Consider the following 24,661-nt stretch of genomic DNA (forward strand, 5'->3'; position numbering starts at 1 on the left):
CCGCGTGTTCACCAAAAAAAAGCTTCCCCCTCCTCCTCCTCCTCCATGAGCTTGACCTCCCATTTCTACTGGCTGCATAAGGCAGGAGCTCAGTGTGGGCCTGTACTTCACATGTGTGCGCAGGAGCCTGAAGGTCGGGCTGTTAGGTGTGTGTCCGTGGGTGTGTGTGAGAGTGAGTGTGTGGGTGAGAGAGGCTACTGAGGCGGCATCAGCTTGAGCAAGGCATTTTCTCTTTACCCCGACAAACCTTCAGGGGGCTTTTAGCATTTGTTCAGTCTGCAGTCTCTGGAAACCATCTGATTCATTTTTCTAACCAGTCCCAGATGCGCCAGTGTGAGCGTGTGTGTGCCTGAAGCGCGCGTCCCCGTGAGTCTGCGGGAGAAGATCTGTGACGGAGGGAGGGAGAAGAGGAGAAGAAGAACACTGTGGATTTTTTTTCGCCCCCAGTAATATCACTTTTTTTTCCAAGTATGAACGCTGATACGTGCGTCTCATACTGCGATATGACATCGATGGATTCATATTATAGCACAGCCACCGCGGCGCAAGGTAGGGAGCACCAGGCCAACAACCCGTTCAGGACTTTCCCGAGCGCAGAGAGCAAGTACAGCCCCACGTTCATCCCGGGTAAAGGGCAGGGGTACGGGGAGAAGTCCCGGAGCCCCTTCCAGTCGGACTGCCAGTCGCTGGATGGCACGGAGGAGGGCACCTTCAGCAAGTACCAGCTCTTCATGCAGCGGCCGAGCTGCAAGACTCCGCCCGAAGGCAGCAAGCTGCACCCGGACAGCGCGCACAACGGGACGCTCATTCCCTGCTACGGTGAGTGCGCACGCAAGAGAGAAGGCTCGCATGTATAGTGTGTGAGTGTGCGAGACAACGTGTTGGCCCCGAGTTCGACGGAAATGCAATACAAGAGAGGATGTTTGTAGGCGATGATGGAAAGTTACTGTAATATCCAAATACAACGTGTAGGAACAGAGGGAGAGAGAGAGAGTGAGGGAGAGAGGGGAGCCTTTCTCTACTTCCACTCAACAGATCTGTGGGTGTTTCTACTTTTAATTCATCATTTAACTATGTGGAGTAGGTACTTGTTACTAGTGTGATATGTGCAATGTGAGCAAACAGGAGAAAATGCTTTTAATATGCGAACGCAGGCTATATCATACTTTTTGGGGGGCAAGGGAGTATATTTGAGAAAAAATGATAAAACTACAAATCATACCGATTTTAATCGTTAACCCTGCATTAGTCAATTAGATATTACTGTTTTGATCAGTTTGCATGATATACGGTTTAAGTACTGAGTCCAGTCCATGAATTTTCTTTATGCAGATTCTTTGCTCTGACTGAGATTTGATGAAGATATTATATGACTTGGGTTTAAGTTATTTAGTGTTTATTGTCCAAATGACATAAACAGACTACGAGTCCCCGTTTTCACCAACCACATCCTTGCATTTATAATTTCATCCCGCAGCATCTCTGTCACAAATCTCTGATGACCTACAAACGCAGCATTTTATTTCAGTTATTTTCTGCATAAATAACCGCTGACAAATACACAAATTTGAAATAGAAACATTATTCAAATATGTTCTAGGCCTACATGTCGCCGAGGCACGTCTGCAAACACACACGCGCACAAACGGAAAAGCTTACTCTGGTAAAAATGAAGAAAGTCCGCTGGACTACTTTAATTTAACACTACTTCCTTTATTTTGATTGATTTTATTTGTTGTATATTATTTTCAACACTAGTAGGACTGCGTCTTTCATAACAAACAGAAGAACTGAATGACAACTGGCGCAGCGTTTAGGCCACGATCTCCTCGTGTGGGAACCGGAATAAAATGTCCATTCAAGATATAGATTTAAACATTTGTTTTGAGATTTTGACAAAAATCTTTAATCCGAAAACTAAACTGTGCGTCTGTACGGAGTCTCGGGACATTTTGTTGCACTGTAAATGTCGTTTAAAATAAACAGACATTTTACTGTCCTGTTTATTTGACATTAAAAGCTTTAAAATAAAATACTAAAAAGCTTCTTAGCGGCAAAAGGACCCAATGAGTGGGACAATAGGTCAAAATAGCATGATCCCTTAAATATGATAATGAACTAAATATAATATACTGCCAAAACATTTTGATTGGTTACCTGGTTACAAAATGAAAATATATTTTGTTTAGCGATCAGACCCGTTGGCGCCTGTATATTTCCAGTCCAGATGTTTATCATGCCGTTACAGAGGAAAACATCTGTTATGATCATGGCTGAAATGTAAGCGTCATGATCGAAACGTATGCAGTAGCAACCTTTGACATGATTTGCGCATTTAAAGTAAACACAAACACAAAATTAAAGACACAAAATGAGTAAAAGTGACTAATTTACTTTAAGGTGTAATAAATAAAATTGAACTTCTCTTAGTCCTGCGCAGTGGGACCAATTACGATAACTAACTATTTTTTTTAGCAGAAGTCACAACCACACTTTGCCAAAACACATCCATAAAGTGCAAACTAATGTGTTTTCCTGAGAAGCAACCAGAGTCCCTTTTTATTTTCACACACTTTTTTTTCAGTACTATTTGCCTCCAACAGTGTGCAGCACCCCCTGCACTGAAGTGAACTGATCTGGCAAGTGCATTGACAGAATCGTTTAAACACCATCATTAAATGCGACATGTCTCCCTTGAGGAGAGCTCTGCAATGTTATTATTGAAAATGTTGCAGCCAGATGAAGGCATCATGGCTCTGGGGAGGATACTTTGGGGTCTCGCCAAAGCCTCAGGCGTCAACAGGCTTGTGCTCTTATGTGTGGTCCTCAACGGGAGATATATTGCTCAATGCTGATGGTTTATCTCTGCACCATGATGACAAAAGTCCTCTCAAGTCCATGGGGAGGTTTTCTGTGTGGCAACTTCAGCTAGATAAACGTATTCTGTAGCATTTTATGTCTGTAGGTGTCATTCAGAGGTTGTCACAGGCCAAAAAGTGACAACAAATGTATCACTCAAATGTATAAGTACTCAAATATTTTATGAATGTTAATATTTGCAATTAAAAGCCCATGAACATTTGTGCAGTGGAGGTAATATGTAGATTTACTGCACAGACGGTGTTGAGGTAAATGTGAAATATTCATTCTTTTAAACCAGGACACTTCAAAACATTTTGGCAAATTATTTCTAATCACCTATTCACTGTTTAGAGTCAACTAAGATGATCAAAATCTAGGAAATTTAACGTGATTCTAAATTCATACTCAGATATTCTATTTAACGCTCAGGATGCTGTTTTGTAAGGTCAAGGTTGTGCATAACCAACTAAAATGGAAAATCATCTCTGAAAGAGTAAACCAACATATTCCTGCACAGTAGTTCCTCCGCCTGGCAGGTCTGTTCATTTAAGTTTATGCTCATGGGCGAGACTGTCCCACAGCGAGGACAGGGAGGGATGGAGCCATCTACCTGCTCACACAAGCCATGAATGAAATAAAAACCCCGGAGGTGATCGAGCGCTGAGGAATGCAGGTCAGCACTGCGGGAGAGGTCTGCATTAATCTAAGGCAGATGTGCATTACTGGCTCCTATATAGTTATTATTCATACTCCCCAAACATCAGATCTGCAAAGCTACACAGAGTCCCTGAGATGACAAAGTGGGACTGGTTTACATAACCCTGTCTCAACAATACCTTGTGCAAACAAGCAAAGAGTCAGAAATGGACGTGGAGATTGGGTAATGATTTGAGAGGCTTTGGGGTTTCTGGGAAGGCCGCACACGTGTGGGAAAGACTGTTTACATGCGTGTGCCTCACTGAACTCTGTGACTTTGGGATGCTCTGCATACACTGTTGCATCCACTATCTTTGCAATCATCACGTTTTCTTTATGAAGGGAGCTCAAATCTGAAAAACCCGGGTGTTTATGGGCCTGTGGTGGATCCTGAGGTTGAGTTCTGCGTTTGCTGATACACAAAGGAAGCATTTGTGGTCATACTGGTACTTTCTAAAGGCTGTTTGTGCCTCATCATCATTGTCCTTTTTTAGAAAATGACCATTTAAAGCAAATTATGCAGTTATAAAATACAGCTTGTCAGTGTTTATACTCTCGAGCAGACCCCTCCCCCCTTCCAGGGGGATATCGAAGCATCCTGTGATATGTAAAACATTTTTTCTCAGCGTATGAAAACCAAAACAAGAACTCCCCAGAAAAGTCCTGGCACCGTTTAAAAAGCATCCTGTCAAAATACAATGCTCTAAGTACATGTTAAAAGGCTCGGGGAAGTGATGTCACCGGATATGCATGCGCTGATGAGTAACACATTGGGTCCATGTTAACAATAAGCAAATGCTCAAGTGACACCTGTGATCGTGCCGGCGTGTGTCTGTGAAGCAGAATACATTAGAATACACAATAAGTGAATGGTTGAGAGCATGGATTCCTGACTTGTTAGAATATCCTAATGGCTGAAATAACCGTGTGACTCAGGAGGTGAAGCAGCAGCACTTTTCCTGCCATGAAAGGGGAAAAAAAAAAAGTTTTGTCTAATGAGGACTTTTCATTACCTACATAATGATCTTCTCTCATGCTGTTGTGCAGCGAACACGGCAGGTCTTGGCCTTTTACCTTCAGCCGCCTCGCTCGGGGAAGGTGCCTCTGCAAAGCCTAGACCAGCTTTGTCCAGTGGTGGGACGTAACAAAGTACATTTATTTCTGTGTTCTTTTTCAGGCATCTTCACTTTACATAAGTCCACTACATATGTCAACAAATATATATGTCGAAATAGTTTTTCATGTATTTTCGATTAAATCAATAATGACAGGGGAATTGGTCCATTCATCCAATCAGAGCAGGCAGGTCACATTGGACTCCGCCCGCTAAAGCAAAGGCATCACTGTACTCAGCCATTATGATGCAGTAGATCATTGCATTAGAGACTCAGCAAGTAATTTAACATTTAAGTATATTTAAAAGCAGGTCCTTACTTATTATTATTGAAAAAACCTTAATGTGGTACTTTTACTTGTACTTGAGAAGATTTGTAATTTTTTATCCGTGCTTTTACTGCTTGGTAATGGTAGAATTTAAACCTTTGTAAGCGATCTTGAATAATGCACATTTCTGTTATTGTCATAAAAAAAGATGAAATCTTGTTGACTGAAATTTAAACACAAGAAAGTCAAAATACTTGACATTAAATGACTGGTATTGTATGTTATGATCTCTTTAGCTCCACGATTATCAATAGCTCTTTTTCTCTTCCTCAGTTTGCTTCAAGTTTAAAGGACCATCTCATTTTGCTTTCATATATAATGTCAAAATAAAACCGAGGAGAGGAAAGTAATCGTCATTGAGTGACACTGCTGCACCACACACTTTCGTTATGCAGCTCAATGATTAGGAAGAGGCAAAGCTACTACATGAAAAAGTGATTACAGTTTGATTGACAGTATACATGTGATGGTGGAATGTATTTCAGACCTTCAGAAGACAGGGAGAGGTTACAGACGATCATTTCTAATCACATTTGATTCTAATTCCTTCCTTTAAGGATTCTTTATTACTTAATGTTTCTCTTCCAACCAAAACTTCCAACACAAAATCAAAACATTGAAAAGGTTAGAATAATAACTTAACTTTGTATTGACCTTGAGCGGTCAATGCGTTGCCGGTGTAGGGTTTCGCTGCATTTCACCAAACAGGCACTTTTATAATAAAATTCTATCAAGGTGTTTTTTTAACATTAAGAAGAAAACCTGTGTACTTCCTCCGCTTATACACTCCAAAAAACGAACACACACAAACTATTTCTGTGGTGTTTGATATGAGACAGAGACAGCCACAGCCCAAGGTATTATGACAGTAGTGAGGTCATGATCGTGTCAATTTATCAGGAGCTGAGGCTGAGCAGAAAGATTTTTCGCTTTCCCAGGGAATCTGCATTCCTGCGTGAGCCGCTGACATAGATCTCTCCTCGGGAACATCTGGGAGCCTCCCTTCCACCGAGGAGACAACAGTCAACATCAGGTCTATAGGCTGCGCTGCATGTGGAAAGATCCTGCCATGAAGCAGCAGTGAATGCGAAAAAGGAATAGTCCCCCGTTGACGACCAAAGCTGATGGAATATCGGACTTTATTTGGTCCATATAGAGGTGTGATGAGTGGAGAACCATATATTGGCAGACTGCTATCAGCTCTGAGACTGCGTTTTAGAGCACTCTGTTTAAAAGCATTCCCTTCCCTATTTAGTGTTTGGTCATTAACCCTTCCCCAGGTTACTAATTTATAGTGTTTCTTTTATTTGGCTTCACTTGACCCTCCCCGTCCTATTCCATAAAAAATGAGAGGGTGCCCTGTTGCTTTACAACTAGTTAAATTACACTTTGATGTTTTCTCTCCGTTTTCAGCGGTGATCAAATTGCTGACCCTAGTAAACATCTGACCCCAGCTAACTGAAGAGGTCTGCGGCTTGTCACACAGTCATTCGGGCAAATTGCGGGATCAGCCGGCGATATGCGGAGCAATCACATGTATGTTGGTGAATCTTGAAACAGTCGGAAAACACATTCCCCTGAAAGCCAGAAGAACCTAGAGCCAACGCAGTGGAATCTTGGCTCCAGAAAGAAAGCGTTGTGCGATGGCAGCGTTCTGCAGAGCAGCGTGCAGAAGAGACAGCTAAGCACGCGGGAATACTTGAAGATGTTTGTGGTGAACAATTGCATGGTTAGCCTGACAGAGAGAAGAGAGATGGGTTTGGAGTACGAGACGTATATCGTTTGAAGTGGAACTGTTGCAATCAACGAAGATTCCAGTCTAAGCTTTTTCTAGGCTCTATGCTAAGCTAAGCTAACTGGCTGATCCGGTAGGTTCATATTTACTGTACAGACAATAAGGTTTTTAATTCTTGTTAAGAAAGCAAATAGGTCAATTTTCTTACTCCTTGGAGGTAGCACTGCTTGTCTGGTGCCAAAGTAAATGTTGGCGATATAGTCCTGAAAATGTCAAGCAGCTCCGTCTTTCCAGCCCCTCATCCCTGCACCCAGCTGGGCTCTCTAACAGGATATGTGCCTTGCTCAGGGGCATGATTGCATATTCTCCGACTGATGCAAATGCCAAAAAAGAAAACCTGGAGTTGACCTGTCTTACTTCTTAACGCTGCATCCACGCTCCGGCCCAGGGCTAGAATAATAAAATATTGCACAGTTCTTGAGTGTAGGAGGCCAGTGCAGGGGTTGGTGATGTCAGAACATCTGCCTGCGCGCCGAGACTATAAGAGGGCCTGACAGGTGGGCCACAGCAATATGAGGTCATGAACTCCAGCTGGGCAAGCTGTGTTGTTCCATTAGCGTCTCGATTGGGGCAAGATGGAGCCAGAGAGCAGGGGAGGCTTGCTGCAGTTTTCGAGGGGATGACGATTGACAGCTCATTGTGGGACACTCTAGCCAAAGGCGTACTAATCCATGAAAACAAACATGCATGCTTGAGACAGCCACCGCCTAGCTTCATCACTCCCAAACTATTCAGTCGTCTTACTAACCACTAAAACACTTGGCTCAGAGAGTCACCAGTGCCACACGGTGTCGACTCTCTGTCAGCCGACGCACTGGGCTTCAGAGAGTGACACTGTTCATTACTGACGTCGCTCGAGACAAGAATGGAAAGTGACAGAGTGAAACGCACGCACATTAGCACAGAACTATTAAGTTAATCATGCTCAACTTGATCTACCTCAGGGAAAAAATGTTGCTGGACTGAAATAACGCTGGTGTTGCACAAGACTGCACAAATCTGTTTATGTGGAGGAGACCATTATGCGCTGGTTTCGAACCAATACAGTTGGGACAGGGCGAGTTCCCCGTGCCCGCTGGCAGGAAAGGCAAACAGAGAGTCTGACAGAGTGCGCTGTTCTCACTGGCCCGCAACCAGAGCCCTTCAGCTTATTTATTCACACGGTTGTTTGTTTATTGAAGGAGAAGGGACAGCTTTCTTCATCTCCTGAGAGGAAAACAAAAAAGCTGCCGTTTTTTTCACTGACAGGAACAGAGCGTGGTCTGTCACAAAATGGACGCTCGCGAAATTGAAGGTGACAAACACAATGTTGTTTACATGTGAGGGGCAAGGCTGCGAGGGGGGGGGGGGGGGGGGGGGGGGGGGGGGGAGCGTGGTCGCCCCCCGCACACAAGGCCCACCATACACGGCGTCGAGACGGGGCAGGTTTGGCGTGGCTCGGATTTCATGTGGCGTGATTGAGAGATGAGAGGGAGAGGCCTGCTGAGGTTGTGTCAGGGGTCACGCCAATGTGTAGTGACATAGCTTTCAAACAGAAAAAGACATTTCTTCTTTGTGACTGTGAGACGCGCTGCATGCAGACAGGGCCTGTGAGCCTCAGAGTAAAACATCGCAGAGGTGATGTAAGCCTAAAGTAAATGTCATTTCATGTTGATGTGGTAACGTGACGATGAGCAGACACGCTCCCTGACGTTAATGTGAGGCACCAGGGTTTTTATTCAGCCACATTTAAAGAGAGTTTTGCTCTGCTGAATATCCCCTTTATACATAAGCAACTACAGGAGTATGTGTCTTTATTTGTTCAGCTCTAAAATAGTTAGAAAGTTGACTAAAATAGGTTGTTTGAAAGTAATTATACAGAGTAAGAATATGATTATATGATTATATCCTTATATGAGAATATATATACATATATTAATAAACAAATGTGAAGGTTCTTTCGATTTTCCAATACTTAATGTTGAAATTATACTTATGACACACTTCAGCTGAAACCTAAATTTTGATTTACCCTGACTTAAAAATCGATGGGCCCTGCATGCAGAGGTTTGACTCCTCCTGCAATGGTTGTGGGTTAGATTCTGTCTCGGCCCTTTGCTGTCTTTCCTCACGCTCTCTCACTATTTCAAACATTGTAATCGTGTTAATAAAGGTTTTAAAAAATAGATTCGACATATTTTAAGGATTTTTAGGGAGTTTCATCAATTCATATACAATAACAGACAACATCATACAAATACTTTCAAACATATAAATGGATCCTCATTTGTAAAATTTGTGGAGTGCACCGTTAAAAGAATATCATTGATTTTAATCTTGTGTCTTTGTGGCTCTTTGTTATATTAAATAAATGCAGGTAAAGACAACAGTGGCCTGACAGAGTCCGAGTTGCCCCAGAACGTCGACCCCCCTGGGATGGAGGGCAGCTACCTGAACCTGAAGGAGCCTGGCGTGAAGGGACCAAACGAGCGGCCGGGCTCGGACCTCTCCAGCCCCATGGACAAATGTGAGGTTGAGAGTAACAAAGGCAAGAAGAGGCGCAATCGCACCACCTTCACCAGCTACCAGCTGGAGGAGCTGGAGAAAGTCTTCCAGAAGACACATTATCCAGATGTTTATGCCCGTGAGCAGCTGGCACTGAGGACGGACCTGACGGAGGCTCGTGTGCAGGTGAGGACACCAGGTGTAACACCTGCAAAAAACTTTCTATGCATTGACATGGACCAACGTGTCCTTTAAATTCATTTAAAATCAGCGTTAAACACTATTTTATGGTGTGGATATGGTTTGGTTTTTTTAGGAACCAAATTGTCTTGGTGAAGTAAGCGAGAGGGTGTTGGGGGGTTTAAGGTTAGATTTGGGTTAAAATAGATGGGTTTGTTCAAGATAACGGAACATAGTAGTTTGGGTCAAAATTAGAGGAGCTTTACAATAATACCTATGTGGATATGGTTTGGGAGTTATGTAAATCTTGTTAAAAGAGTAAATTTTGTGTTTGAAACAGGAAACAAACATCAATTTCCAATGTTATGTCAACCCATTCATTAACCCCAACCTCCTCCGTATACAGACGGACTAAAATCCTTTTTTTTGTCACGTCAAAATGACCACGGCCGCTTTGTCACTTGAACATGAACGTAAGTTGTTTCGAGGCACTTCCTGAAATGACCGATGCTGTGGTTCCGTCTTGGGAAGCCTCCACGAGATTGAGCTGTATTGTGTGAGGGCGGTCGTCCATGTTTGCATGCTAATAACCACTCGGGGAACAGAGAAAAAGGGCTGGGAGAGTTAAGACTGGCATGTTGACAAAGATTGTTGGGAACAGCAGACAGCAAGGCCTATTGTTCTGAATCTCTCTTTGTGCCTGCCAGTTTTAGATCAGAGTGGGATGGGTGGGACTGAGGGAATACTCTGCACTTAGCTCTTACATGCTGCAGGCTCTGCAAGAAGGTCAGAGGCCAAGGGTTTCTCCCCAGCACTACCGTGTTCAAACTACTTCACCGCACAACACTGGAGGCAGGGAGGGAAAACACATGGAAAAAAAGCAAAGAAAAGTCATCAAAGCTATTTGGCAAGGATATAAAAAACACTTTGAGATGCCAGTTTCAATTTCCATACATAGTCCAGGACACAGTCAGGGACAGAGAACCTGGCCGGGTCCTTGTGGTGGTACAGTAAAATAAGTATATTGATGTTGCGTTCACACAGACCCATCTATTCCCCAGATGAATATAATTAACTTCCTCATCTGACAGGCACACAACAGACTCTGTTGAGTCACTGTGGGGTTTGACCCGTACTTCTAAAATCAGGCCCGAAATATGCGTGCAATCAAGACTAAACCCCACAATTTCAACTGAAGGTCCATCAAGACATCAGGGATATCCAATTGTTGAATACCAAGGGGCACTCGAAGCTTGGCAAGCCTCCGGAGAATCCTTTTCATCTCAGAGAGAACAGCTATTCAAATCCAGAATACAGATGTTTTCTGCCAAAATGCCAGTGTCAAGGTCCTACAGTTTCCTCCTCAGTTTGAAGATGAATGTCTTCATAAACTAGTCGGCAGTTTTCCATAATCAATTCTGCGACTTTTGCTGCCACCAGTTTATTTAGTACAATTTGCTCTCAACCTCAGACTTGAACTTCACCACACTGCCTACGTTTTTTTTTATGGAGGAGGAGGATGTTGTGTGTGAGATTGACTGCTGAAGCAGTCTATCAATTGCCGTGGTCGTGGATGACAGAGATGAGGTGCGACGGCTGAACTTCAAAGCTGCGTTTGGAGTTGTGCACTTTGCCCTCCCTCTCTCCCTCTTCCTCTCTCCCTGCCTCCTGGCTCTGGAGCATAAATAAAGCTCTTTAATGGCTCTGTAAGCTGCCTTTTGCTGTCAACGTCTTTAGCAATTACTGTATCACGGCCAAGCACATTGAGCTCCAAAGGCACCGAGCCACCTTCATTGCAGATGTTGGCGAAATAAAATAAACAAGGCAATGTGAGCGTTTGCACTTGGTAGATGTCGTGCATTTCAATATCATACAGTAAATATATACAATGGGTCATTGTGCATTTTGAGAAGTAATACAATTAATTTGCGATAATGGTGACGCTACCGTGACATCTCAAGCCTTCCTCTTTGACAAACGTAGAAACGTTATAGGTTGGGGAATAGGAGACACGGAGCTGCAAAGGACACATCTGACTTCATAATGTTCCCTGAATGATCTTCCTGCCAAACTATTTGGCTTGAGTCTCATTCCTTCTGCCATTCAAAGGCAAAGCAAACGCTCTGTGAAACATGACACACTCAGTATGCAGAAACGACGACGAAGGGGTATGTAAGTGTTCAGACATTGTTTGCCTGTTTATAAAAAGGAGCGTCCACATTAGAAATCATCAGTTAGTGACTAACTTTTTATTTTGTTAATAACATAGTATGTAAATGTCTATTTTCTGTGTGTATCCTTTGTGTGCATTTGTGAATGTGTGTGTGTGTGTGTGTGTGTGTGTGTGTGTGTGTGTGTGTGTGTGTGTGTGTGTGTGTGTGTGTGTGTGTGCGCCTGCTCTTGTCTACACGCCTCCGAAAGGTCAGAGGGGTTAGCTGCGGAAAGCCAAGGGCTTAGGCGTCAGGAAATTAAACATGAAATGAAAACAAGCTCCAGTTTGAACATTCTCCCATCTCACTTTCCAATATCCCCACTTCCCCTCGCTGACTTAAAAGGAAGGAGGGAGGAGAGCGACACGGAGCGGGGTCGACGGCGGGGGATGGGGGTGCTGGAGTGGGAGAGCAGAGGCTGAGCTTCGACCGAAGGGAGGGAGAGAACGACAAAGAGATTAAGATGAGGGGAGGAGGGAAGGGGAGTTATCTCGATCCATCACAATTAAGATGACGTCTCCGTAACTGATAAAACTTCATATGTTAAACTGATAGTGGAGCTTTGAAATACATGAACAGTATTAACCGTACAGACTTTTAACCTCAGCCACAGCCTTAGCCTTCAAAGTCATAATAATAGAAATTATAAATTGTATATACAATCTGCGAAAATGATCTACTAGCAGGTTATTTCCAGAACCATAAATCGTACAGGTAATGGTCTGTATACAAGTATTACAAAATAAACTTGTACCTGTATTGCCTAATTTAGGTAATTGGTCTTTTTGCTCTTGTAAAACATCCATAGATACTAATAAAACGAATTGACTTGTATTGTAACTTCCTTATAATATTTTTGATTTGGCTTATGCTGCACAACTTGAGCCAAGAGACCATGTTTTGATTAGAAGTAAGAGGTGCATCTTAAAAGTGTATTTTATGTGTAAATATTTTCATCCAGGTGGTTAGTATTTTTACCACCGCCAACAAGTTTATGGTTTCATTGTTTGTTTGTCTGTTCGTTAGCAGCATTACACAAAAACTACTGGACGGATTACCACAAATCTTGGTTGAAGGATGTGGTATAGGTCCGGGAAGAACCTATTAAATTTTGGTTTTGGATTAGGGGGTGGATGCAGGAATGTATTATTTACTTTCTTCAACATTGCGAGATTGGGCGTTTTGACGTTTTAGTGAAATTATACAGAAATAATACAAAGATCTTGATGATAAACAGAATTCAGACACATTACCAGGGTTAGCATCTATCTACAACCTATAGCTAGACTTAGTGCTGAATCTGTTCATTAAGTCTGTCAGGTTCTTGAACATAAGAGAGCATTTGGTAGCTTCCACCATCAGGGAACCACAACCAGATGAGTCTGGACTGTGAACACCAGAGGACGTTCCTTGGAGAAACGCAGTGGTCAAGACAAAGGATTATTATATTTGATTGAGTTTAGCTCTGTAGACAAGTGGTGGTGAGTTGAGTTTGGAAGTGATAGGCGACAAGCAGTGAAGTGACTTCAGTGGCACAATAAGGAGACGGATCCGGAATAGTCTGATAAGGATAGTTGGCCAAGATGTTGGCTCCAACATTGACACCAAGGTTTGGAGAAATGAAGAGGCCATTTCGATGTTGAGATACATGAGGGGCAAAAATTCGGGGTTTAATATCAACCTCTTCCTAATCAAATGGTGTCATGTCTGGATAGTTAACCTATACCTGTCCATATGCTTTACACGGGTATACAAAGGTCAAGACTTGAGGATTACGTTTGGAGAACCTGTGATGTTTTGGGTTAACAAAACCAAAGAGCCACTAAATTTAAGACATGACAAAGTTTAAAACAATAATAGACCCCAAATCCTGAGGGGAATATAACACAGACTACTCCCCCCTATCCTTCCCCCCTCCAAACATATGATATAATTCAAAGGGCAACGACCCCTCACCTTGACGTTGGGGTTCGGTCACAACCCAAGATATCAGTTTACCTCTTGGTTAGGATGAGCTGTCCTCTAATCTCGCCAGCTGACCCAAGGAATGTCGGAGTCAGATGACATTTCTTTACGTCACCTTCTTGCAAAAACATAGGCAGCAGCTATATGTAGGCGAACATGGGGACGCCATATAAGGTCTTCTCTTTGAAAATGCCAGTAAAGCCAGTTACAGGGTAAAAAACAAGCATGAGGTAATGAGATCATAAACATGAGGTGATCAAATCTTTGTTTGACAGCTCGTGTTTGTCACTACACTGTCGTACGCAGATAGAAATGGTCAGTGAGAAATCCGATGAGGGGGGATTTGAAGAGGTTGACTGAGGCAAAATTGCGTGTCAAGGACTGTGAAAACCACACTCTGATTGGGCTGGGAATCAACCCACAATCCAAGTTCAAACCCCTGTATCGAGGCGGGATAGCTCTCTCTTCTCTCTTTGAAGAAGTTTCTCCCTTCCCTCTCGGGAAGAGAAGATTTAGACGACTAACAAATAGATACAGATAAACATGTGGAGACTCATTGATTCCCACTCTACTCAGCTATTCTCCTGCAATGAGATGTGAGAAAATTATCTTCAAAAAAATACGGATCACCGACATTACAACTTTCCATGGCTTGGAAAGAAAAGAAAGGAAGAGAGAAAATAAAAGACAAGAGGGATATGGGAGGTGGCAATTGGGTTAACCTGGCATGGTGGCTAGGGAAGGTAGGGTTGGTAAGTTGTTTCTGATCTACCTTATCTTATTTGGAGGAATCTTAATATGCAAATAGACAACAATAAATAAAGTAGTCTGCAAACAAAATGAAACAAATCGGTGTCTGTTAACCAATCAATTAAATCAGACTGAATGATATAATAGGTTGGCACACCTGTCTGTCACTAACCAAACTGTTAGCATGAGTGCAACCTGCCCCACCCACAAAATAAACAAAAATATTTTCAAAAACATCCATTAATAGTAACTGTGAGCATTGTGTCAGGGATTGTTCTGTGCCACTGTAAGTGCTATGAATGTAAATGTGTTTGGCTGAGATCGTAATAGTACCAAAGTGCCCATATAACAGCAAAAGCAGACAGACACAGGGGGCGCAGACAGGAAATGGTTGAGTCCAGCCCTGTCATGACTCTGCACATGATGACATGGGCCTTGTTCAGACTAACAGACTAACAGACTAACAGCCCAAATCCGTTTTGTGGTTAAAAAGCATTGATGGCAGTTAAAGAAAAAAATAGTTTCTTCTATAAATAATCAGATGACAAATATTCATTAATGTCTCAAGTTGACTATTTGAATGTCTTAAGTCCAAACCTCAAAGGGATTTTAACTATTTTCATTAAAGACTGAATAAATCAGAAAAGATTCACATTCGGGAACAGAGGAAAACCCATAACCATTTAATTCTGGCTTATTATCTTTAAATAATGTGTTCAGCAATTTACATGCTTTTCTAATTACTGACTGACAAATGGTTTCAACCTCAATCTACTGTACATAAAACCTGTGTGAGCAGACATGTTTGTGCTATTACGCAGTTTAGAAGCCAGGCCAGGAAATGTTTAACCAATTATTAAAAGATGTGAAAGTGAAAGGAAAAAAAGAAATGGCTCATGTTAAAGGATAATTACGACAATTATGTTCTACAAGGTGTAAACGTCTAGTCAGTCTGTGGCTGTTATATTAACACAAACAATGACTCAAATGCTCGTTCCACCTTTTTTTTTCTATTTGATCTCGAGTAAATATTTACAGATTTGTATCATCTTCAAACATTTTACAATCTGGAGTTGTCCTGAAGAAATCCCTTCGTCAGACATAAAACTGATGTGTGGTAAGAATCCAACAATAGTACATTGAGTATCCTTTATTACTGAATGAAACAGGATTGACAATTAATACAGATCAAATAAAAATTACTCCTGTTGATTCTACTAAAACTAAACTTTGTTGCTCTCTCCTTCATTACCCTCTTCCACTCTTCGGTCCTGCTTTCCTTCTGGTGCCGTCCACAGTTCAGGAGAGGTGGCCTTAGAAGCCTGCACTTTGTCTGTCAGCTGGATTCTACCTTTTCTACAAAGGGCCATGTCTCTCCATCTCAAATGGCCCAGGGAAACCTAACTTATACATTGCGTAAACAACACTGAAGAAACCCATAGATCCAGAGCTAGAAAAAAAAAAATCATATTCTTAAGTTGAACTTGAGTTTCATGGATGAAACAGAGGGATTCCCCGCTGTATCCCTCTGTGCTGACATGTGGGGGAGAGCACACCTTTCTCCGTGTGATTTATGAACGGCTACAGGCCCAGATGTGGATCTGTCGACGCTGGCAGCCTGAAGGGAGGCAGACGCCCGCGTTTCAAAGGGAGGAGCTGCAACGCGCAGCACCAGGGGAGACTCAGCACTTTCACATCAATAGCCCCGTGTGGACGGCACTTTAAAGACACGTCAAGTCTTAAAACCTCGGCCTGGACTTTCATGTGCTGCAGAATTTATTTGCTCCACTATCTTCATTTTATGTGGTTCAGTCTCTTAGTCTTGCTGAACAGAGAGCAAGGCCCCGGTTAGTGAAAAGGCACCGGGGGGGTTTCTTCTGTGTGGGACTTGAAAGCTAAAAGAGATATTTATTCATGTTAAGATGGCGTTTGAGTTTTGCTTAGTAGTGGCTGGTGTGTATTTTGAGGTATTTCCCTCATGGACGGTTTTCTTTGCAGGTGTGGTTTCAGAATCGCAGAGCCAAGTGGAGGAAGAGGGAGCGTTTCGGCCAGATGCAGCAGGTCCGCACACACTTCTCCACCGCGTACGAGCTGCCTCTACTGACTCGGCCTGAGAACTATGCACAGGTAAAAAAAAATCTTTGCAAACCCAAATCCAAACTGCACCGATTCACACAGGTTTTTAGTATGTGCTGACTTGAGACAAGACAGACTGCAGAATAAATACAGTACATTTTTGAGGCTGCTGTCCATGGACACAATTATCCCACAATGCAATGCACAAAGGCGATTGTGGAGCTGCTCACAGATGGAAAAAATTATAATAAATCATGGATGGTGAGGAAAATACTCCCCCAAAATCGTTGAAAACCAAAAAAAAAAACATATTAACCGAGGAAAAACATTTGGATGTGTGAAGTTCACTTGGCAGAAGTTTCCCAAAGTCAAAGTTTGATTCACATCCAACATCACACGTTGTGTATCCTGTTATGATACTGTTTAGTGTTGACATAAAAACAGAATACTACGACACTTAGCTAATGTGTTTTAAATATTACTTGGGATTATGAAGTAGTGTGAATTTGGGACTAACCACAGGATGGAAATGATGAGAACCTTGTTTGCTCTAATGCGTATATTAGATTATTGATTTTGCGTTCACAGCAACATGAAATTCTCCGGAGTCATTAGGGATCTCCTCTTTTTCATCGTCTGTCACATGTTAGAAACGTCATCAACAAAACACTTTCTTGCAGGGAATTCTCCGGACTTTGTCATGCTGAATTCTCCACAGCAACTGACATAGTGTTCTCACATACAGCCCTTCTGGAATATCTTAGGAGAATATTTGTAGTTCAGTGCATGTCTGAAAGCAACTTAGTTCTTATTCTGTCGCTCTCGTCCTCCAGATCCAGAACCCTTCATGGATCGGGAGCAGCAGTGGAGCGTCTCCAGTGCCCGGCTGCGTTGTACCTTGTGACTCTGTCCCATCCTGCATGCCCCCTCACCCTCACGGCCCCGGAGGCATCTCCGACTTCCTTGGCGTGTCCAGTCCTGGAAGCAGCCACATGGGACAGACGCATATGGGCAGCCTGTTCGGGGGTCCCGGGATGGGCGGGGGAATCAATGGCTATGATCTCAATGTTGATCCAGACCGCAAGTCCTCCAGCATAGCTGCGCTGCGTATGAAGGCCAAGGAACACAGTGCAGCCATCTCCTGGGCCACATGATGTCCCAGCCCAGCTCCACCCTGCCCCCACTGGGCCCCCTTCTCCGGAGCAGCCGCCGGCCAGCGCTGCGAGGGAGGAGGGACTTTTCCTGGGAGCACTAATGATAACACAGGTCAAATGAACAGGGAGAGACTGTGGAGATAACAGAGGCCATTACAGCGGCCACAGCAACCAAGATAACAACTGTGACAATCAGCAGATGCTGAAAGTGAGAGAAGCTCAGAGATGTGACTGAGACGAAGGTGGTAGTTGGACGTTGTGTTCATCCTTGATTCCTTGATCTCTCAGGTCTCATTGGGTTTATTCCCTGATAAACTGGGTACGATTCACATAAGTAAAATAAATAATATAAGATACATGGTTTACAAAATACCTTGATGCAGGAACTCAAACCAGCCGTATCGTACAGTATTCTCATTTACAGAGTTGAGCTTGGTTCATACTATTTACTTCATTTAGCTTAATTTTTTTATTCCATCCATCCTGTCCCACTCACGTTGTTTGTGCGATTGCCTCTCGAAACTCATCTCACATTATGTATAAAAATCTGTATTTTCATTTGAAAAGCCATTTAAGAAAATAGGGTAACTCAATGAGACTCAATATTTATTTCTTTTCTGTCACCTTCCAGTGCAAACCGTCCATTAAAGCAAAAACAATATTTGGTTATAAAAGGTTACTTTGGTCTTTGCCTGCTGTGGGTGGTTTATGTACCTTCAAACTAAAACAGAGGCTGAATGCAATAAGTGAACAGAGTCTAATTGAGCAAGAGCAGACGTGGCCTGTGCCAGGTTAGTCTGGGAGGAGGGCAGGCCCTGGATTGGCAGCCATTTCAAACCAGTGTGTCATTTCCTCCCCCAGGGCTGCCTCCACAGGTTCCCCCTGCGAGGCTCAGGCCTCAGGTTACAGGAAGCAGTGTGTGACCACTGGCAGACAAGGCGCAGCAACACACAGCAGCAGCCGTCAACACCAACTAACCGCGCCAGCTTCCAGCCGACGGCAGTAGATACACGTAATTAGCCTCAGACCGAGCTGCCCTGCCTTGTGAACACCACAGTGTACACGGTGAAGACAAGCTGCACACGAGCTGTAATAATCAATTCACCAGTAGACGTGCGCTCAGCAGAGACGACTCCCGGACCCATCGCTCGCACACGGAATCCGTGCCGTGCCAGAGTCTGCAGGCCGAATCAGTGGCCCTCATCGTTCCAGAGGAGCGTTCTGTCACGTTTAGGTAATGCCGAGACATTAGAGCTGGATGGCAGGAATGCTGTGAGTGTCTCCAGTGATTGCAGGGGTGTCTGTGTGTGTTACCCTGCTGGAATAAGTTTGTCACCAGAGCTGGGCTGAAGGCTGAGGCCAGAGCCAGGCTTCATCAGCTCTTTTGGCAGATCCCCTCGATGACGCCCGCGGGGCCACAGATCCGTTTCCCCTGTGTGGATGATGGCAGGAAGGTCTGGCTCAATGCTGGTTGATCACTGCAACATATGAGTGACCGTTGCAGCCCTCCTACCAGAGACTAGGACTGCAACCAACAAGCATTTTCAGTGTAGATTTTTCTCCATTTTACATCATTCTTCATTATTTTCTCAATTAGGCGAATGAAATGAATGAAAATGAGCCACAAGTCCATTCAGTCTAGGTTAAAGTAGTTTGAGTTAATTCAGATTGTGTTGAATGTGAGAGGTGAAAGTCAAAAGCATCCTTCAAAAAGTTCAGGGTCAAAACAGGAAGTAGTGAAAATAAATGTAAAATAAATGTGTATGACTTCTCGCTGGTCCTCCCTCAAAGCTCCACTCCTCTGCAGCTCCGTCCGTGTTGATACTACTGAAATAAATTGAAAACCATAGCTATGATGTCGTATTGTGTGAACGTGAACAAAATAAATGATATTGTTCTTTTTGCTTGTACATTTTTTTTTTGCTTATTTGTCAAATAAAGAACCTCCAGAGATAAGCCGATGAAGTATTACAGTAATATTGCCAAGACGTGTAAAATGATGTTCTGCGTGTTATTCTGAAGAGTTGCGCTGGCCTCTTTCCGAGGTTGAAATTTCTTTCAAATTTTCTTATTGCTTCACGCAGCTTTTTGTATATTAATCAAGTATTTCTACTTCTGATTGTGCCTTTATATAATGTGCTGTTGCAATAAGTTATTGCACTTAAAGATAGTTTTTTTTTCTACTTGGGAATGGGACCGCAGTATTTTTCCATTTGTCTCCCAAGTCCGTCCACATTCAGCACCAAGAACAGCATCACTGAGATCTGTTTGAGGTGTCGACCATTTGTTTGTACAGATAAGTAACTCGCTGTTTGTGTTGTTGATGGTTTTGAAGTGACTTTGAAATAAATGAATCTTTAATGGTTTAACGAGTTCAGATACTTTCTTCTTTAAAAAGATCTAATGAATTTAAATGTGCCATTCTAGTTTACTAAGTAGTGACATTAAACCGATATTTCGCAGATGTATGATCATTAATTTGCATAATTATTAAGAATCATCACGTACAAATGTGGTATCACAGAATACAACTTTCACATTTATATAAATCATTATCATTCTAAGGCTGCAGGAATTAATCTTCTAATAAGCATGTAATAAGCTAGGAAAGAATATTCAGATAAGATAAAGTAAACTAATCCTTATAAATGCTTCAAGGTTTCAATAGTGACCTATACCTTTACATAGTCTACTCTATTCCAATAGACTGCTAAGTAACAGAATAAGACCAGTGAAGACACACGCACACACACATACACACCCACACCCAGAATAATTGACATAAAGGACTTGATAGAAATCCTTCACTGGCTAGGGGGTAGGTGTGGTTGGGGTCCTGTTGAACATGGATGATACGTGATAAAAAAAAAAAAATTCTCGCATCAGCAGCTTCCAGATGGGATTCTCTGCCCGAGCCATTAGGCCCAAAGTTAAGCCTAATAGTTTGAATGGGCCCTAAATACCTCCAGGTGGTCTCTGGCTAACGGCCTAGCAATGGTTGTGGTGAGGGAAAGCTGTCATGCAACACAATGTGCAACATCATTCTCCACAGATGTTCCTGGTTTTTGCAACACAAGCTCAATCGTGCAACAAAACAGTCCCCAGAAAAACATTTTCATAAGCTCTTCTAAACATCCTTTCCTAAGCAACAAGAGCTGCCTGTGATCATTCCACCCTTTATTTCAAACGTTGTGCTGTGTATCATCCGCAGAAGGCTCAACCACTTACGACAACTCTCACGTTAGACAAAGGCGAGGCACAGCCAGAAACACAACAACACAATCATGTGTGCCAAATCACATCTTACCATTGCCATGGTCTTTGCCCTGCAAAGAATGTTGGAGCCCTCTCATCTCTGCTTGCTCCCCACAACAATTGTCATGTTTTCCACAGTTGTGCAAGAGTTTAAATGCAGCGCTCTGATCGCACGAGAATGTGAAAACTCAAGTGAAGCCTTTCTGCAACACACTGCGGAATCCAGCTCTAGGTGAGGAGCTGGAGATCAGCAATGAGACGACAATAGAAGGAACTTATAGACCTGCTTCTGTACAGGCTTTAAAGGGTCAGATAAAATACTTCAGGTAGAACAAATATTCCCTCTATTGTGTCCTTTGAATGGCAATAATAGTAATAACATCTAGTATGTCACTCAGTAGAGAGCATAACTCCACCAAGGCCAAACAGTCCTTTTATGAAACCGCTTTAAACCTGACTAGATCCAGATCTTTATTTGGATCTGCACCAAAATATCCGTCATTTAAATCAAGATGAATGAATTATTCTACAGAGGTGTACTTCTATATCCAGTTTTGTGTGTTCATGGGATGGGATGACAAACTAGAAAGTCATTCAGAAAAGAGAACACCTCTGAGTCCCTTTAAATTAAATCATATCACTCCCTAAATGTGCCTGATTTTCTTCACCAATCTCAAATTATTTCCATCAAAATGTACCATCTTACAATAAAAGTAAAAAAATATTTCTGTATCTGCACTAAAATTGTATGGATTCCTCTCTGACCCATTCCACATCTCTCTACCAACTTGTGTGTAAATCCATCCAATGCATATTGAGAAGAAACATTTGGACACCGGTAAAAGCTTAATCTCCTTATTAGAGGTGAAATATAGAATATAAAGACACACTTATTTTTTAATAACTGACGATAAATCGTCTATGACCCGTGTGAGATCATCTTTCAGCAGACAGAGTTCGGAGGTCACAGAAACTCACATGACAATGGGAGCACTGTAGGGAAAGGGACGTTGCCCCTGCCTCTGCTCTCCCCACGTGTCTAAAACGTGAGCAGATGAGATAAATAAACACTTGCAGGGAGGAAGAAGAGCAGCACACTGTGCCCCGAACAGCACTCATTAAACCTAATGGGTCACGCTGCTCCAGCCAGGCTCCACTGACACCCTTAATAGAAGGCTGCATGGTTAGGGGACCATGAAGACCATTAGGGCACTTCAAAGTTCACTCCACTACATTAGGGCCCTGCAGAAATGGCAAAGAGGGGACAGATCCGATTCCCCGTTCAGCGCTTTATTTTTCCATCGGTCAGCCTGTCAATCAGCCTGCTCAATAAACAAGTGGATGCTTGAGCTGCTCATTAAGAGCCGTCGTTAGCAAGGCCCAGGCAGTAAATCCGCGCTTATATCAGCTTTCAGCAAGAAAAAAATCTAATTTTAGAGCTCAAACTGTTAAATGATCCCAGTGGTTTGAGAGTAAAATTGTAAATCAAATTCCTCCACTCATCTCTGGACCAGCGAAAGGACGCCTAAGTGCAGAAGACAAGCACATCATGTAAATTAACACACGCCACGTTTGCTGCCACGAAACTAAAGTCCACCTAATTCAAATTACTTCAAGTGACGTCTCGTTGTAAATCAAAAGAGGCATCAGAGGCTTGATATATTGATGCCGTCCACAGGGACATTAAAAGACGGAGCAGTCTCCTGCCGTGGTCATAAGTCAGAATGCTACAGCTCCTCAGCACAGGAGAGGAGCAGGCGGCCGAGGAGGAAGAAACGCGGCACACATCACGTTGTCTCCTTGTAACGAGCCCAGAATGCCAGTAAACAGCTCACATTTAGCGAAGCTTTTCACGCACATAAGAAAGTAATCCTAAACAGCATGAATATACCAGGGATCTAAAAGTAGTGACATCTGTTTTTTAAGATTTCCCATCAAAGTACGGAAATAAAACAGCATGAACAAGAGACAAGATGGTTCCTCGCTAGGATGAAAATGTTATTGAAGTTTATGCTTGAGGGGACGTTGTATGCACATTTTTGAACAAAAGTTAACTAAATCCAAATTTGCACGTCAGATCATTTAAGCCTCACAGGGCCTGACAGGTCAGTGTGTCTGTAGTAAGTGTAGGAGGGGGATGTGACTCAGGGTTAGGATCGGAGTGGAGCTTTACTGAGAGACGAACACGGATACCTCACTTCTCTAAGTGCCTTCTAATGGGCTCTCTGGCTCTGAGACAGCCTCCCCTATCAACGCATCTACAACTCCACTCCATCACTTACCTCTCTTTTCATGCTCACACTATCGTGCACATCTGAAACGCCGTAATTCTGCAAATACGCTTGTGATCATGACTGACGTGCAAGTAAGAATCGGCCATGGGTTTGCAGAAAGGCGCTTTCATTCTGCCCTTACGTACGAAAGGAGATACATGCATCCTCCGGGTTGGCGTGGTTGATAAGCCACGCGTCCATTTGAGGGCAGCGCAGAGTCGAGAGTTTCTAACAACAGCAAACGTGGCGATGGTGGAGGAGGATGTACATTAAGAGGCAAGAGTGGCTGTTTGTCCCTGTCCCAAAGGCTAAAAGTCTCTCCTCCAAAAAGTTGCACCGTTGACTACATTTTTTTTTGTCTTGTACTCTATTGGCAACACTGCCCCCCCACTATTTCCTGTGGTATTGCTCCGTTTCATCTGATTTGTCAGTCTCTCTGAGCTTTTGGAAACCTTCACCAATATGGAACGGAAGTGAATTAGCCTCAAGTGGTTCCTTCCTTCTTCACTTAAAAACCTCTGGGCCACAGTCGGACCATCGCTGGGCCAAGGTCGGACCGTTGCTTTAACCTACAGAATATCTCTACTATACCAGACCATGTGGAAACTATATGAAAGAATAATAATTACATAATTTCATAAGCTATTATAGGGTATAACCTTGAACTTGGCACTGTCAGTCTCTGTAGCGTTTTGCCTGATCATTCCCTGTCATGTCCTGAGCAGACACACACAGCTTCTGAGCTGAAGTGCATCTGCAAAGTAACCAGTCAGTATCAGCTTTCACCATTCAGCAGTATGTCCAATTGTTACAGAGTAGTCTTTTCAAATTTTTCCTATGTAGAACGTAATCACAATGAAATACAGAGCAAATTGCTATGGTTTAAAGTATAACCATTCTTGCTTGCACTTTACAAGAAGTGTGCAAAGTTGGAATCAAAGCAGGTGGAACAGTGGATCAGTGGTTAGCACGGTGGTGGAACACTGTAATTTCGCAGAAGGGGGGACCCCAGTTGGAAATCCCAACTTGGCGGAGGTCTGTGTGGAGTTTGCATTTTCTCCCCGTGTCTGCGTCTGGGTTTCTGTGTGTACTCCGGCTCATCTCACAGAAACATTGATTGATTGAGACTCTAAATTGAGAATGTCTGCAATATGCTGGAGTGTACCCTGCCTCTCGCCCCAATGTCAGCTGCGATTGGCTCCAACTCCCCGCAAGACCCTCAAGGTATAAACTGTATCGATAATGGATAGGATGGATGAATAGAGTCAAGCTCCACAAGAGTCTATTGGAGTGAGCATGTTCCTATATCATGGCCCCCGCTTGCTTTGTTAATCTGCGGTCAGTCCACGGTCCCAGCTCTATTTTCCCATCAGCTGACAGCGGGCATCAAACAGCTGACCCACGGCCAGCTGCCTGACAGGCATCTCTGTGGCCTGTTACCAGGGAGACAGCCCTGCAACGGCTCCCATCATTCCCTGACTCCCACTAATAAAACTCTGGTTTATTAGAGTGTGGAAA

General features: G+C 43.1%; 1 protein-coding gene across 1 annotated transcript; it reads left to right on the forward strand.

The window, feature by feature from the left end:
* Positions 1 to 470: 470 nt before the first annotated feature.
* Positions 471 to 17,615, forward strand: alx4b (ALX homeobox 4b). The gene is made up of 4 exons (XM_053427627.1): positions 471 to 825; positions 1,421 to 1,433; positions 16,404 to 16,512; positions 17,295 to 17,615. The coding sequence occupies exons 1-4, from the start codon at positions 471 to 473 to the stop codon at positions 17,613 to 17,615; spliced, it is 798 nt and encodes a 265-aa protein (XP_053283602.1).
* The last annotated feature ends 7,046 nt before the right edge of the window (positions 17,616 to 24,661 follow it).

This window comes from Pleuronectes platessa, chromosome 7 (genome assembly GCF_947347685.1).
Source record: "Pleuronectes platessa chromosome 7, fPlePla1.1, whole genome shotgun sequence".
Lineage (NCBI taxonomy): Eukaryota > Metazoa > Chordata > Actinopteri > Pleuronectiformes > Pleuronectidae > Pleuronectes > Pleuronectes platessa.